This window comes from Erinaceus europaeus, chromosome 11 (genome assembly GCF_950295315.1).
Source record: "Erinaceus europaeus chromosome 11, mEriEur2.1, whole genome shotgun sequence".
Lineage (NCBI taxonomy): Eukaryota > Metazoa > Chordata > Mammalia > Eulipotyphla > Erinaceidae > Erinaceus > Erinaceus europaeus.
The window spans coordinates 682504-700004 of NC_080172.1; the positions used below are offsets into that span (position 1 = coordinate 682504).

At 52.4% G+C, this 17501-nt stretch overlaps 1 protein-coding gene across 2 annotated transcripts; it reads left to right on the forward strand.

Annotated features, from left to right (window-relative positions):
- The first annotated feature begins 11395 nt into the window (after nt 1-11395).
- On the forward strand, nt 11396-15231 carry BTF3 (basic transcription factor 3). 2 transcript variants are annotated; one of them, XM_060201030.1, is made up of 6 exons: nt 11396-11545; nt 12019-12084; nt 12696-12809; nt 12953-13154; nt 14134-14190; nt 14785-15231. In XM_060201030.1, exons 2-6 carry the CDS (start codon nt 12019-12021, stop codon nt 14829-14831), a joined length of 486 nt encoding a protein of 161 aa, XP_060057013.1. In that variant the 5' UTR covers nt 11396-11545; the 3' UTR covers nt 14832-15231. The 2 variants fall into 2 exon arrangements, with proteins under 2 accessions (XP_060057013.1, XP_060057015.1); XM_060201032.1 differs by lacking the exon at nt 12019-12084 and having other exon boundaries at nt 11522-11545.
- Nucleotides 15232-17501: the final 2270 nt, after the last annotated feature.

The following is a 17501-nucleotide window of genomic DNA, read 5'->3' on the forward strand; positions in this document are numbered from 1 at the left end:
GAGAGAGAGAGATCGATCCTGTTGACTCCACCCAAGGCCTCCATGTTTACCCAGCATGTCTGGGTGATTGTTAACAGGTGCCCAGGAAGGAAGGCTCCAGGCTCTTCCCCCTTAAGGCAGAAGATGAAGTGTCAGAGTTAGAATGCTTTGAGCCGAGACAAAATGCAGCCCTGTGACTCGCCTCTGGCTCCTTCCCTGAAGGGCCTTGGACTTGTGCTCGAGAGAGACATTTCCCGAGGCCTCAGAGAACTGCACCTGACCGACTACTGCCATCAAGGCTTAGCGTGTGCTGGATGTCTCCCACACCTTGAAGGTCTTACTGTTTGACAGATGTCCCTGCGTTTTACCTAAACACACGTCCAACTTGAGTTAGGTGACTGGCCACTTGGAGATACGGGAGGATGGGGGACGGGAGAGGGTTGGCTACCGGCACCCAGACTATGAAGAAGCTTCCAGGCCTTCCTACTTGAGTGGGTGAAGTTCAGACTTTCCGTGAGTTGTTGCCAGCGGGCTTGGCGTGCTGCATCCAGGGAGGCAATGAGATGGTCGGCCACATCTGGGTCGCCCGACTCATCATACTGCTTCAGTAGTTGCTCACATTCAGCAACAAGACAAGGCGTATAGTTAGCACGTTTCCCACGAGGAATGGCTGTTGACTGGCTACGGAAGAAGGGCAAACGCTAGAAGAAGAAGAACCTAAACACAGCATCGACCTGTTCCTGTGGGTGTCGGTGTGTCTGCCTGTCGACGCCCCTCCTGAGTCCGGCGGCATACCTAGCAGCCTCCCTCCATCAGCCGGGTCTGGGTGCCGACCCTCCACAATCCCGAGGTCCACTGAGAGCTGGTTGTTCTGGGTCGTGGCACCAGCTAAGGTTCCCCACTGCGTATCAGCCATGTGTCAACATGATCCAGATGACAGAATGCTTTCCTGGAGTGGGCAGGGGAGGTAACATAATGGTTATGCAAAATCGCTTCTACGCCCGAGGTTCCAACAAATCCCCTGCGCCACTTAAGCCAGGGCTGAACAGTGCTCTGGTGAAAAGATGGCGACGGTAACAATGCACTTGAAGATGCCTTCGTATGGTATATGCTTTGAAGGATGCAAGGTAACAATGCACTTGAAGATGCCTTCGTATGGTATATGCTTTGAAGGATGCAAGGTAACAATGCACTTGAAGATGCCTTCGTATGGTATATGCTTTGAAGGATGCAAGTTTTGCATTTTTCAAGATTCTGTTACTGCAATAATGATTATACGGTGTACTTGTATTGGGGAAAGGTGGACTGGCATTCATTTCCCCAACATTTTAAAAATTCGTCTCACACACATACACACACACACACACAGTCCGTCATGCATTATCTCAACAAACTGAGATAATGAGAATTGAGAGGGGAGTATGATTTTCAGAAATTTTAAACTTTATTCAGGGAAACTGAGGACACTCACAAGTTAGGACGAGAAAGAGAATAAGGCAGAGAGAAAGGGAGAACCCCTACTCACATCTTGACGGGAGGTCCACGCAGGCAGAGAGAGAAAGACGGGGGGGGGAGGGTGGTGCCCCTGGCTGAGCGCACGTTAGTGCACAAGGGCCCAGGTTGGAACCCCCGACCCCCACCTGCAGGGGAAAGCTTCACGAGTGGAGCAGCAGGGCTGCGGGGGCCTGTCTCTCTCCCTGTTTCCCCCGTCCTCTCAATTTCCAGCTGTCTCTATCCAATAAGCAAATAAAGAGAATAAAAAAAAATAAGAGAGAGAGAGAGAGCGTGAGCTCTTACCCACAGGGTGACCTAGGCAGAGAGCAAGCCTCACTCACAGCTCTGGCTTTTAACACCCAGCCCCGGGTGCCTCCACCTTTCCGAGCCACATCTGCCACCCCCCATTTCCTGGTGGTGCCTCCTGTCTCTCACCATGCTGGCACCTGTGAATGAATCTCCTCTGCTGAGCTCATTTTATGTTGAAAAGGTCAGTACAGGGGCCTGGTGGTGGCGCACCTGGTTAAGCACACACATTACAGTGTGCAAGGACTTGGGTTCAAGCCCCCGTCCCCACCTACAGGGGGAAACTTCACAAGTGATGAAGCAGGGCTGCAGGTGTGTCTCTGTCTCCCTCTCTTATCTCCCCTTCCCTCTCAATTTCTGTTTTTTTTAACTTTCTTTTTTTAAATATCTTTTTTTCTTTTTATTTATTTATTCCCTTTTGTTGCCTTTATTTTTTGTTTTTTTTATTGTTGTTGTCGTTGTTAGCTAGGACAGAAAGAAATGGAGAGAGGAGGGGAAGACAGAGGGGGGGAGAGAAAGACAGACACCCGCAGACCTGCTTCACCGCCTGTGAAGCGACTCCCCTGCAGGTGGGGAGCTGGGGGCTCGAACCAGGATCCTTACGCCGGTCCTTGCGCTTTGTGCCATGTGCGTTTAACCCGCTGTGCTACTGCCTGACTCCCTTTCTCTGTTTATACTCGATAATAAATAAATAATAATGTTTGAAAAGGTCAGTATGTGGTAACTCCTGAAACGACCCTTGGAGATGCAGCATCTCCCAGAAGCTGGAGTGCAGGAAGCCTGGGGCTGGGGGCCAATGGTCAGTCAGTCGCCCCAGTGGGGGGGGGGGCGGGGGGGGGCGGGGGGGGCTTCGCCAGGGATAAGACAGCGCTGCGGTGTCTGTCTGTCTCCACCCTCCATCTTTCTTTCTCTCTTTCCTTTTCTTTTCCTTCCTTCCTTCATTCCTTCCTTCTTTCATTTCACAGCCAGAGCCCTGCACAACTCTGGTTTATGGTGATGTGGGGACTGAACGTGGGACTTTGGAGCCTCAGGCATGAGGCTTTTTGCATGACCATTATGCTGTCTCCCCTGTGCCCATGTTGATGTTTCTCTGTCTCTATCCAATAAACGAAAGAAGTAGATGAAATACCAACAACAGGAAACTCAGCTCTACCTTGACGTGCTCAGTCCTGACGCCAGGCCCAGCTTTATGGACGGGGAGCTTTCTTGTTCCTCCTCATACTGACTCGCTTGTTTCTGTTCTCACTAAATTTTATGCAAATGGATTTACAAAAGTCGAGCATAAATAGTGAGTTGATAATTGGTCAGGTTCCTCAAATGTCTCAAGATGGGGATGAAATACAGCAGCAAGAACACAAAACGCACTGCGGACTCAGGACACTAGACTTTGGGAAGGGCAGCCAGTGTGATCAGGCAGGGACCACCGTCAGCCTGAAGAATGTCTGCGACAGTGGGGGACTGAGTCAGCGGAGTGCTGGCCAGAGAGACCTGTGGTTAAGTTTAGGCCCGAAGGGAAAAGCTAAGAGGAATGGTTTAGTCTGGAGAGAACAGACTTTCTGCTTTCAAATATTTAAGGAACTGTCTCGAGAGATGAAATTTGTTCAGAACAGAAAAACAAGAACTGACAAAAGTCACTTTTACTGGAAAGCCGAGTTCAACTCCGGGGAGAAAAGGAGGGTGGAGAGCAAGTCTTCAGGTTCCCTGAGGGCACCCCGGTTCCCTGGGAGAGGACGGGGCGGCCACAGGGCCTAAGGCGTCGGACTCCCGAGCCTGAGGTCGGTTGCTGGCTGGCACTGCATGTGCCATAGTGATGCTCTGGTTCTCTCTCTCTCTCTGTCTCTCTCTCTCAGTGGGAATGGCAGTGCCTTCAAACGAGTTGGTTTCAGCAGGCGGATAAGGCAGCCCCGCAGTGGTGTCCCGCCGCTCAAGTCCACCCAGAGAAATCCGGGCCTTGCGCCTTACTTTCTCTTGTCGAGCCTTCTAGTGTCTGCCCACCTCGGCACTATTTTTATTAGGCCAGCAGAAAGCTAGCTCTTGGAGTTTGAACGTTCAGTTGTTTGGGGGCCAGGAGAGAGTCCAGTGAGTGGGCGCCGGACTTGGAAACATGAGGTCCTGAGTTTGATGCCCAGCATCTCGTGTGCCAGAGTGATGCTCTGGTTCTCTCTCTCTCTCTCTCTAGTTCTATCCTGTACTAATAAATTCATTCTTTAAAATAAGAGTTGAATAGCTTTTACACTGATTGCATTGCTAGCATCATGTATTCCTAGAATTGCTCCTATGCATGCAAATTTCAATATATTATGTAAGTGGATATGTTCCCAGTACTCAACGATCACAACTAAGAAGTAAGCAGTTAACGGCTTTGATGTTCACTTTCACCGAAAGCCTAACTAGACTGTGTTTTTGCTCGTAACTGTAGAGTGGGTAGAGAGAAAGCACAGGCGCACACACACACATATAAAGCACACACACACATATAAAGCACACACACATATATAAAGCGCACACACATATAAAGCACACACATATATAAAGCACACACACATATATAAAGCACAAACACATATATAAAGCACACACACATATATAAAGCACACACACATATATAAAGCACACACACATATAAAGCACACACACATATATAAAGTACACACACATATACGAAGCACACACATATATAAAGCACACACATATATAAAGCACACGCATATATAAAGCACACACATATATAAAGCACACACACATATATAAAGTACACACACATATATGAAGCACACACACATATATGAAGCACACACATATATAAAGCACACACACATATATAAAGCACACACATATATAAAGCACACACACATATATAAAGCACACACACATATAAAGCACACACACATATATAAAGTACACACACATATATGAAGCACACACACATATATAAAGCACACACACATATATAAAGCACACACACATATATAAAGCACACACATATAAAGCACACACACATATATAAAACACACACATATATAAAGCACACACATATATAAAGCACACACACATATAAAGCACACACATAAAGCACACACACATATAAAGCACACACATATAAAGCACACACACATATATAAAGTACACACACATATATGAAGCACACACATATATAAAGCACACACACATATATAAAGCACACACACATATATAAAGCACACACATATAAAGCACACACACATATATAAAGCACACACATATATAAAGCACACACACATATAAAGCACACACACATATATAAAACACACACATATATAAAGCACACACATATATAAAGCACACACATATATAAAGCACACACACATATAAAGCACACACACATATATAAAACACACACATATATAAAGCACACACACATATAAAGCACACACACATATAAAGCACACACATATAAAGCACACACACATATAAAGCACACACATATAAAGCACACACACATATATAAAGCACACACATATAAAGCACACACACACACACATATAAAGCACACACAGAGAGACTCTGCATGTGTGGTGGGCTCTATCTGGCCTGACGAGTGACTAAGTCCGGGTGCCTCCATCTCCCCAGCTTCTGAGAGTGTGACAAAGAACACCTTACTGCTGAGGTCATGTTCAGCGGGCCACCAGGTGACTGCTCAGGCTGGGTGTCCACATTCTACAGCAAGTAGGTCCTTCCTTTCAGAGCAGCTGGGGTCACACCTGGCCCGATCTCTGTGGGGGGGGGGCGCAAGTGACGCACTAACAGTGGTGAACCCAAAGTTGGAGAGAGGTGAGTAGGATCAAGTGTTTCCTTCCTTCGTGTGGGCTGGCAAGACAGCTCTCCTGGACAGTGCATCTGCTTGGCACGTGTGTGACGGAGGTCTGAGCAGGTGTCACTACATGGGGGGGGGGGGTCAGTGCTACCTTTTATCTGCTTGAGAGACCAATGCTTTATCCACTGCACCACATCCCAGACCAGCTACCTTTTATCTGCTTGGCACGTGTGTGACAGAGGTCTGAGCAGGTGTCACTCATGGGGGGGTCAGTGCTACCTTTTCTCTACTTGGCGGAGGTCTGAGCAGGCATCACTCACGGGGGGGGGGGGGCAGTGCTACCTTTTATCTGCTTGGCACGTGTGTGACAGAGGTCTGAGCAGGTGTCACTCATGGGGGGGTCAGTGCTACCTTTTCTCTGCTTGGCACGTGTGTGACAGAGGTCTGAGCAGGTGTCACTCACGGGAGGGTCAGTGCTACCTTTTCTCTGCTTGGCATGTGTGTGACGGAGGTCTGAGCAGGTGTCACTCACGGCGGGGGGGGGGGTGTCAGAGCTGTGCTACCTTCCTCTCTTCCTCTACCTGAAAAAGTAAAGTGATGAGGGGAAAAAAGTGTTTCTCATGGAAAGGTATTTTATTTTTTATTTATTTAAAATTTTATTTATTCCCTTTTGTTGCCCTTGTTTTCTTGTTGTTGTTATTGATGTCGTTGTTGTTGGATAGGACCAAGAGAAATGGAGAGAGGAGGGGAAGACAGAGAGGGGGAGAGAAAGACAGACACCTGCAGACCTGCTTCACCGCCTGTGAAGCGACTCCCCTGCAGGTGGGGAGCCGGGGGCTTGAACCGGGATCCTTACACTGGTCCTTGTGCTTTGCGCCACCTGCGCTTACCCGCTGCGCCCCCGCCTGCGCCCTATTTTATTTATTAAGAGGACAGGAGAAGGGAGAGAAAGAAGCAGACGTCACTCTGGTCCATGTGCTGCGGGGATTGAACTCGGGACCTCGTGCTTGAGAGCCCAGCGTTTTATCCACTGTACCCCCTCCCGGGCCACTGTGTGCCTTTTTGATGACATATTTCTGGTACATATCACCATAGTGCAGCTACAATTTTTGCTTTCTTCCAAATTTATTTTCTTACAAATTTAGGAGGCTGCATTTCTAATAATGTGGAGAACTGTACTTCTCTAGGTGACTCAACTAGTTACTTTACTCACTTCTGCAGCTGTGGCTCATGGCATAATCTCATGGGCCCATATAAGATTAAACCAATAAGGGATTTATTTAGAAAGCACAATAATCATGAAGAAATGATTCTAGTTAAGAGAACAGGCAAAGTCCAAGTCTACAATCGAGTCACCCAAGACCACCATGTGTGAGGACAGGTCCGATATCCAAAACCAAGGTGATCCGGCAAAAAGGGGCGAGCTGCTCCCCCTCCTCCTTTTATGCATTCCCCTCTGTCTCCTTCTCCAGCGGATGTCCTCACTCATACTAACAGTCCCAAACTCCTGTTGGGGTCACAACAGTAGCTGAAGGGAGCTGGGCGCTCTTGAAGCCATGCACACCACTTCAGCGTCGCCACTGACCTCACCAACAGGCCAGTCCTTTCGAGAAGAAAACACTGAACTCTGAAGCCGTCCACCCACCTCACCGTCACTGGCTTCACCACTTCATCTGGCTCTTATCTTTCACCACTCTGCAGATTCAGTAGTCTCTTGTTCAGCACTCCTCAGGCCCCTCCACACACACACTCACACTCACTCACACACACTCACTCACACACACACACACACACTCACACTCACTCACACACACTCACTCTCACACACACACACACACTCACACTCACTCACACACACTCACTCTCACACACTCACACTCACAGACACACACACTCACTCTCACACACTCACAGACACACACACACACAGACACACACACAGAGACAGACACACACACTCACACACACACACTCACACACACAGAGACAGACACACACACTCACACTCACACACAGACACACACACACTGCAGTGAATACAGAGTCCTTGTTTCTGCTCCAGGCCCCTCATAACTGCTTGTCTCCACAGTCCCATTTCCTGCCACTTGTCTTCAAGCAACTGTCCAAAAGCTCCAGCATGAGCACAGCATCTTCACAGCTGTTTCGTCTACTCCGGTTCTGCAAGGTCAGCTTGGTTTCCAGTGCTTGATGGGGTGTCCGGCTGATGATACGCCCGGGGCTCTGGCCATGCGGACACTGCTAAGGACGCACCCAGACCCGCTTTCTATCTTGCCTCTTGCTGAGACACAGAGAGAGAAAGTTACATTACGCTGGCCCACTATCCCCAGAGCTCCTGTGTGGTGCTGGGACTCAGACCCAAGGCACATGCTTGAGTTGGTGGGCTCTCTCCTGGCCCTGCTTAATAATTTTTTAAATCTTTATTTATTGGATAGAGACAGCCAGAAATCAAGAGAGGGAGAGAGACAGACAGAGAGAAACCTGTAGCCCTGCTTCACCACTTGCAGAGCTTTCCCCCTGCAGGTGGGGACCGGGGGCTGGAACCTGGGTCCTTGCACATTGTAACATGTGCGCTCAACCAGGTGCGCCACCACCCGGCCCCCACTTATTTTTAAAAAATATTTATTTATTCCCTTTTGTTGGCCTTTATTGTTGTGATTATTATTGTTGTTATTGATGTCGTCATTGTTGGATAGGACAAAGAGAAATGGAGAGAGGAGGGGAAGACAGAGAGGGGGAGAGAAAGACAGACACCTGCAGACCTGCTTCACCGCCTGTGTGGGGAGCTGGGGGCTCGAACCGGGATCCTTATGCCGGTCCTTACGCTTTGCGCCACCCGCACTTAACTCGCTGCACTACCACCCGACTCCCCCAATACTTTTTAAATAGCTCAATTTTAAGCACTTGAGAAATGATTTCAAAAGAGACTGTGTATGCACAAAAAATAAGAAGTTAGTCTATTTATCTAAGATGAAAGTGGAAGCTGGACTAACCCACTTTTTTGTGAGAGTTTATCTCGTGAAAATGCTATTTATAATGGCTGTTCTTGTAAGCACACCTACTCAGAGCCCAGATCAACAATGGAGAAGGAAACGTGAAATCAGCCGTGACACCACACACAGATCACGGTCGCGACTTATCATGCACGACCACTGCCCTCCGCATGCTCAGCACAGCCGAGCTTAAAGTGTCTGTGTGCTAAAGGGAAGGAAGGAGCACGGCATGTACCTATCTTGATTCTAAAGGGAAGGAAGGAGCACGGCATGTACCTATCTTGATTCTAAAGGGAAGGAAGGAGCACGGCATGTACCTATCTTGATTCTAAAGGGAAGGAAGGAGCATGGCATGTATATATTTTGAATTCTAGGCGGGGGCGACGGCATCATGGTTCTGCAAGCAGACTTCATGCCTGGGGCTCCAAAGTCGAGGTTCAGTCTCCCACACCACAATAAGCCAGGGCCCAGCTCTGGCCTCTCCCTCTCTCTCTCTCTCTCCTTTCTTACTCACATAAAAGATATAAACTATAAACTATACGAACAGTTATAACTTCATAAAACTACAAGAAATTGAAGGTGCTATTTTCTAGGCCCGGATTACATACTAAAGCAAAAATATGAACGTAGGCCACGGAGCAACTACCTGGGCCGAGGCTTCGCGCGCTGGCCAGTAACTCAGCTCCCTCCTGCTCTCCGGCTCCGCAGAGCCGGTGCCCATCGCACCAGTTCCCCCAGGCAGGAGGGAGGGCGGCAGCGGGAACCACTTGTGAAGTAAAGGCTGGAGACACCGGCTGTTACTGGCCACACTGTCACCTTCCGTCCGCACAGCCTTCCTCCTTCCTCCCCGCTCCTGCATCTTCTACAAAGACAGCCCCTCCAACAGCTGTCTGTCACACAAGCAAGCCACCAGTCCTTCAACCATCTGAATGTGAGAACTGAGACTGGCACTCAGCGGCGGTGAACTTTTTCAGGTTCTCTGTTTATTATATTGTAAAGTTTGAACAGTTTAAATAAAGGTGCATTCCCCCAGACACATTTCAAATTAGGGTTCTAATGGCTGACATCTTCTGTCACTTAGGTACATTAAGTGAGATTTGGAAGGATGGAAATACGGTTTCTAAAAACCCTTTCTCTACTAGTTCTTTTTCTTTTTTTTTGCCCAGTGCCAGCACTACAGATTCACTGCCCCTGGTAGTCTTTATTATTTATGTCTTCTATTTTTATTTGACAGGACAGAGAGAAACTGAGAGAGGAGGGAGGGAGACAAGGAGGGGCCAGGTGGTGCGCCTGGTTTACTACTCACACACACACACTCACACACACACTCACACACACACACTCACACACACACACTCACACACACACACACTCACACACACTCACACACACACACACACACTCACACACACTCACACACACACACTCACACACACTCACACACACACTCACACACACACACACTCACACACACACTCACACACTCACACACACACACACTCACACACACTCACACACACACACACTCACACACACTCACACACACACACACACACACTCACACACACTCACACACACACACTCACACACTCACACACACACACTCACACACACACACACACTCACACACACACTCACACACACACTCACACACACTCACACACACACACACACTCACACACTCACTCACACACACACACACACACACTCACACACACTCACACACACACACTCACACACTCACACACACACACTCACACACACTCACACACACACACACACACACTCACACACACTCACACACACACTCACACACACTCACACACACACTCACACACACACACACACTCACACACACTCACACACACACACACACACTCACACACACTCACACACACACTCACACACTCACACACACACACTCACACACACACTCACACACTCACACACACACACTCACACACACTCACACACACACACTCACACACACACTCACACACTCACACACACACACTCACACACACTCACACACACACTCACACACACACACTCACACACACTCACACACACACACTCACACACACACTCACACACTCACACACACACACTCACACACACTCACACACACACTCACACACACACACACTCACACACACTCACACACACACACTCACACACACTCACACACACTCACACACACACACACACACACACACACACTCACACACACACTCACACACTCACACACTCACACGGCGCAAGGCCGCGGGTTCAGGCCCCGGCTGCAGGGAAAGCGGGTGAGGGCTGCGCAGCGCTGCGGGCGCCTCGGTCTCACTCCTTCCCTCCCTCTCGACTCTGCCTGCTACCCCGCAGCGAACCGGGACCGGCCCGACCCCCGGCCCCCGACCCCCAGTCCCGGCCCCCGACCCCCGGCCCCCGGGCCCCGACCCCCGGCCCCGGTCCCCGGCCCCGGCCCCCAGCCCCCCCAGTCCCGGCCGACCCCCAACCCCGACCCGACCCCCAGTCTCGACCCCCGGCCCGACCCCCGGCCCCGACCCCCGACCCCCGGCCCGACCCCCGGCCCGACCCCCGGCCCCCAGGAGGCGCAGGGCAGCCCGGACAGAGACGGACAGACAGAGACCCCCGCCCCGCCGTCGGACCGCGCGCCCCTGCAGGTGGGGGTCGGGGGCTCGAACCCGGGTCTCCGCGCACCGGCACAGCCGCTCCCCGACGCCCCAGACTCCGCCGGGAGGAGCCGCCCGCCGCCGCCGCCGGCTCCGGGAGACGCAAGTCTCGCGATGACAGGCGCTTCCGGGCTCCCGCGGGAAGTGGGCGACGTCACTTCCGGCCTTCCTCTAGCTGCCATCTTGCGTCCCGCGTGTGTGCGCCTCGCCGCCCCGGTCGGCCCGAGACCCGCCAGCGCCGTCCCCAGCCCGCGCGGCCCCGCTCTCAGCGCAGCGAGGTACGGGGCCGGGGCCGGGGCCGGGGCCGGGGCCGGGGGCGGGGGCGGGGGGTCGGGGACGCGAGCCTCGTCTCGCAGCGCGAGGTCTGCGGAGAGGCCGGCCGGGGGCGCCGGGCTGGGCGGGGAGCCCCGATCTCGGGCTGCGGGGGCGATCGGGGGGTCGGAGGCTATCTGGGGGATCGGGGGCGATCTGGGGGTTGGGGGTCGGGGGCGATCTGGTGGGTCGGAGGTGGGGGGGCGATCGGGGGTCGGAGGTCGGGGGCGATCGGGGGTCGGAGGTGATATGGGGGTTGGGGGTTCGGAGGTCGGGGGCGATCGGGGTTCGGAGGTCGGGGGCGATCGGGGTTCGGAGGTCGGGGGCGATCGGGGGGTCGGAGGCTATCTGGGGGATCGGGGGCGATCTGGGGGTTGGGGGTCGGGGCTCGGGGGCGATCTGGGGGTCGTGGCGGCCGGCTGAGGCCCGTGTCCCGCAGATGAAGGAGACCATGAACCAGGAGAAGCTCGCCAAGCTGCAGGCGCAGGTGCGCATCGGGGGCAAGGTGAGTGTCCGCGGGGCCCCGGGGTCCGGGGCGCGGCCCAGAGGCGAAGTGGCTGCAGCGCTGCCCGCCGGGCTCCCGGCACCTCCCTGGCCTGACGTCCCTGAACCCGCGTCCTTGCGCCGCCGTGCTGGGTGTCTGGCACGTGTCTGTGTGCGGGGCTTCCTGCCCGGGTCTGTCTGTCAGCTGAGTGATGGAGCTGGGGCCCCAGTAGCTGCCTGCAGGGTCGTCCCGAACCGCTGCTGGAGGGATGGGCGCCGGGCAGGGGTGAGCCCACGGGCAGGGAGAGGCCACGGGCAGGGAGAGCCCACAGCCACGGGCAGGGGTGAGCCCACGGGCAGGGAGAGCCCACGGGCAGGGAGAGCCCACAGCCACGGGCAGGGGTGAGCCCACGGGCAGGGGTGAGCCCACAGCCACGGGCAGGGGTGAGCCCACGGGCAGGGAGAGCCCACAGCCACGGGCAGGGGTGAGCCCACGGGCAGGGGTGAGCCCGCACCCAAGGGAGGAGCAGCGCCCTGAGCCTGCGGCTGCGGCTGACTGAGATGGATGGAGGCCTGGGTGTCTGTCTGTTCGCGGGTCTGTCACGCTGCCACGTGTTCGCTTTCCCGCTTCAGGGAACTGCTCGCAGGAAGAAGAAGGTGGTTCACAGAACAGCCACGGCGGACGACAAGAAGCTCCAGTTCTCCTTAAAGAAGCTCGGGGTGAACAACATCTCGGGCATCGAAGAGGCGAGTCCCTGTGGGGAGAGCCCAGGCTAGTCTGTGTTTGCCCTCAGAGGCCTCGGGCCGGCAGGCCTCTCTGTGTCTGTCTCTGTCTCTCTGTCTCCCTCCCCCCCCCCCCCCCGCCCCCGCTAACAGTCCTTTCTCTGTAGGTGAACATGTTCACAAACCAAGGGACCGTGATCCACTTTAACAACCCCAAAGTGCAGGCGTCTCTGGCGGCAAACACCTTCACCATCACAGGCCACGCCGAGACCAAGCAGCTGACGGAGATGCTGCCCTCGATCCTGAACCAGCTCGGCGCAGACAGCCTGACCAGCCTGCGGAGACTGGCGGAGGCCCTGCCCAAGCAGTGTGAGTTCTAGGGACAGCACCTCCTCCGGCTCCTCACTCGGTCCCGGGTCTGCTCCCGCTTTGCGTCCGGGGAGTGAAGGGCACGCCAGGCACGTGGGTGACGGGCTCGCGACCCGTTAAAAGGCATCGCGATCCTCGTGCGGGTCGCACTGCCAGTAAGGTCTAAGAATCGGTTCCCGGCGTTACTCGGATAGAAGAGTTTGTGCGAGTGAACGAGTCTGTGGGCGCGCGGGGCTCGATGCTGGGGCCGAGTGGACACAGCTGACAGAACGGTGGTTTGGGGCCGTTATTGAACTGGTGTTTCTACTAGGTGTCGCTCGCCGTGGCTTCCATCCGTTTCCCATATTGAGAGTTTTGAGAGGATCTAGGAAAGCCTCAGCTTCTAGAACTGAAGCGGCTTTCCAGCAGCTTCCCCACTGAAAAGTAGGGTCTGGGAACCTTCCTGCAGGGGAAGGTCGTTTGACATTCGGTGATACAAGAGGTCTGACCGTTTCCCCCGTTAGTGAAGGTTTGTTGAACGTCTCATCCTGTGAGGGTGATGGTTAATTTTTAAAATGTATTGGATGGAGACAAATTGAGGTGGAGGTAGAGCGAGGAAAGAGACAGAGACACCTGCAGCCCTGCTTCATCACTTGTAAAGCTTCCCCCTGCAGGTGGGGGCTGGGAGCTTGAACCCGGGTCCTTGCAGGCCGTGACCTGCGCCCAGCCAGGTGCGCCACCACCTGCCCCCAGGGTTTTCTCTTGCACAGCCTCTGAGCTGGCCTGCCTGGGATGGGCGTGATTGGAAAGCTGGTGGGATTTGGCCTGGTGGCTGCTGCTGTGAGGGCCACTCTGGGCGTCGGGTGTCAGTGCTGCTGGTGTGGAAGAGCACGTCCAGGTGTCACCAGGAACAGGTGCTGTGACCGCACTTGGCTGACAGCTGTGCTCTCTCTAATCTGCGGGTACAGCGTGTGGCTAACGCTCTTGTCTGCTTTCTCAGCTGTGGATGGCAAAGCTCCACTCGCCACAGGAGAGGACGATGATGACGAGGTCCCAGGTAGGAGCCCACTGGCTAGACGGGGGGGGGGGGGTGTCTCTCTAGAAACCTTGACTGATGACGAGGTCCCAGGTAGGAGCCCACTGGCTAGACGGGGGGCGGGGGTTGTCTCTCTATAGACCTTGACGGGAGAGAGGAGCCAGGTGCTGTCAGCTCTGGCGTGTGGCTGCACAGGGCTGTGAGCTGGGCCAGGTATCGCTGGTGTGGTCTAGCCTCGGGCCTAGGCACATGCATGTACCGTCGGCCTCAGCTGCTGCTGGGCCAGCGAACCTCTCGCCTCTGCTCTGCGAGGCCTCAATTCTCGGTCAGCAGATACGTTGCAGCACTTTGGGCTTCCTGGTGTCTGTCCTGTGGGTGGACTCTGCGTGTGCTCCCTGCGTTACTTTGTTTCAGCTTTTGAAGTGGGATGGGAAACCCCTGATTTTAGTCATTGACTCCAAGCCAGAACTTACCCTTTAAATGCCCAAAGATTCTGTTCTCAGAGAAATCCTGACTTAGCCGTGGGACTAGTCTGAGAGCAACTCCTGTCCCGAGGTCTGGCTGATGCAGGCTTTGGAGGTTGTCTATCCTTCTGAATCCCTTTTCTTCTTCTAGATCTTGTGGAGAATTTTGATGAGGCTTCCAAGAATGAAGCAAACTGAATTAAGTCAACTTCTGAAGAAGATAAACTTGAGAAGTTACTGGGAGCTGCTGTTTTATACTCTGACTGCTTTTTAAAGTTTTGTTCATGGATACGATAAAATCTAGGTCTCAATATTTTTAAGCTCCAGCCCCGTGGACACTGCAGCTCTTTTCAGTTTTTGCTTATACACAACTCATTTTTTGCAGCTACATACGCTGAAGAACCTGGGAATAAAGTTTGAGACAAAGATTAATAAAAGTTCTTTGCTTAGTATACAGTTCTATTTTTTATTTCATTGACACTGATTTGTACACAGAAAGCAAAGTTGTTTATAGAAAACTAATCATGGCATGTAATGTGGCTGATAATCTTGGATGGAATTTGATTAAAGATTTAAAATGACAATACAATGTAACAAATGGTCTAAAGATCTCTGTTTGAACCCCGCCATGCCCCCAGTGCTTCCCTGGGCGCCTGATGAGTGTAACTAACTCCCCTGTGCTCTACTATGGGTGTAACTCACTCCCCTGTGCTTTACCTGATGGGTGTGACTCACTCCCCTGTGCTCTACCTGATGGGTGTGACTCACTCCCCTGTGCTCTACCTGATGGGTGTGACTCACTCCCCTGTGCTCTACCTGATGGGTGTGACTCACTCCCCTGTGCTCTACCTGATGGGTGTAACTCACTCCCCTGTGCTCTACCTGATGGGTGTAACTCACTCCCCTGTGCTCTACCTGATGGGTGTAACTCACTCCCCTGTGCTCTACTATGGGTGTAACTCACTCCCCTGTGCTTTACCTGATGGGTGTGACTCACTCCCCTGTGCTCTACCTGATGGGTGTAACTCACTCCCCTGTGCTCAACCTGATGGGTGTAACTCACTCCCCTGTGCTCTACCTGATGGTTGTAACTAACTCCCCTGTGCTTTACCTGATGGGTGTAACTCACTCCCCTGTGCTCTACCTGATGGGTGTAACTAACTCTCCTGTGCTTTACCTGATGGATGTGACTAACTCCCCTGTGCTTTACCTGGTGGGTGTGACTAACTCCCCTGTGCTTTACCTGATGGGTGTAACTCCCCTGTGCTCTACCTGATGGGTGTAACTCACTCTCCTGTGCTCTATCTGATGGGTGTGACTAACTCCCCTGTGCTCTACCTGATGGGTGTAACTCACTCCCCTGTGCTCTACCTGATGGGTGTGACTAACTCCCCTGTGCTCTACCTGATGGGTGTAACTCACTCCCCTGTGCTTTACCTGATGGGTGTGACTAACTCCCCTGTGCTCTACCTGATGGGTGTAACTCACTCCCCTGTGCTCTACCTGATGGGTGTAACTCACTCCCCTGTGCTCAACCTGATGGGTGTAACTCACTCCCCTGTGCTCTACCTGATGGGTGTGACTCACTCCCCTGTGCTTTACCTGATGGGTGTAACTCACTCCCCTGTACTTTATCTGATGGGTGTGACTCACTCCCCTGTGCTCTACCTGATGGGTGTGACTAACTCCCCTGTGCTTTATCTGATGGGTGTGACTCACTCCCCTGTGCTTTACCTGATAGGTATAACTAACTCCCCTGTGCTCTGCCTGATGGGTGTGACTAACTCCCCTGTGCTTTATCTGATTCGTGTGACTCACTCCCCTGTGCTTTACCTGATAGGTGTGACTCCCCTGTGCTCTACCTGATGGATGTGACTCACTCCCCTGTGCTTTACCTGATGTGTGTGACTTCCCTGTGCTTTACCTGATAGGTGTGATTCACTCCCCTGTGCTTTACCTGATGGGTGTGACTCCCCTGTGCTTTTTACCTGATGGGTGTAACTCACTCCCCTGTGCTCTACCTGATGGGTGTAACTCACTCCCCTGTGCTCTACCTGATGGGTGTAACTCACTCCCCTGTGCTCTACCTGATGGGTGTAACTTACTCAGTGAGAGTGGAATGTGCCTAGTGCCTGGTAGAGTGTTGCACTTGATTTTCTCACTCAGTGCTATTCTCAAGTAATGACTAGTAGCCACATTCTGTGAATGTGACCCAAGGCTACTTAAAAGTAGTTTAAGTTTTTTCTTTGTGACTGGTCTGGGACGTGCACAGTGGATAAAGCATGGGACGCTCAAGCACCGGATCCTGTGTTCAATCCCCAGCAGCACATGCACCAGAGTGATAACTGGTTCTTTCCTCCTATCTTTCACATTAATAAGTCTTTTTAAAGTAAAGATGTTCTGTAAAAAATTATTGGGATAAATAAAAGTGTGTAGTAGAAGTGTCATCTTGTTTTCTCAAGTGACAACACTTTAAATGAAATGGACATGTAGATACACATTTATAGGAAATTAAATATTTCACTTCCACCATAAGCTGGATATGGAAAAGAACATTCCCGAGGGTCAGGCTGTAGTGCAGCGGGTTGAGCGCACATGGTGCGAAGTGCAAGGGCTGGTATACGGGTCCCGGTTCGAGCCCCCCCACCCCGGCTCCCCAGCTGCAGAGGGGCTGCTTCACAAGTGGTGAAGCAGGTCTGCAGGTGTCTGTTTTTCTCTCCTCCTCTGTCTTCCCCTCCTCTCGATTTCTCTCTGTCCTATCCAACAACAATGACATCAGTAATAACAACAATAAAACATGGGCAACTAAAGGAATAAAAGCCTCCAGGAGCAGTGGATTCATAGTGCAGGCACAGAACCGCAGCAAAA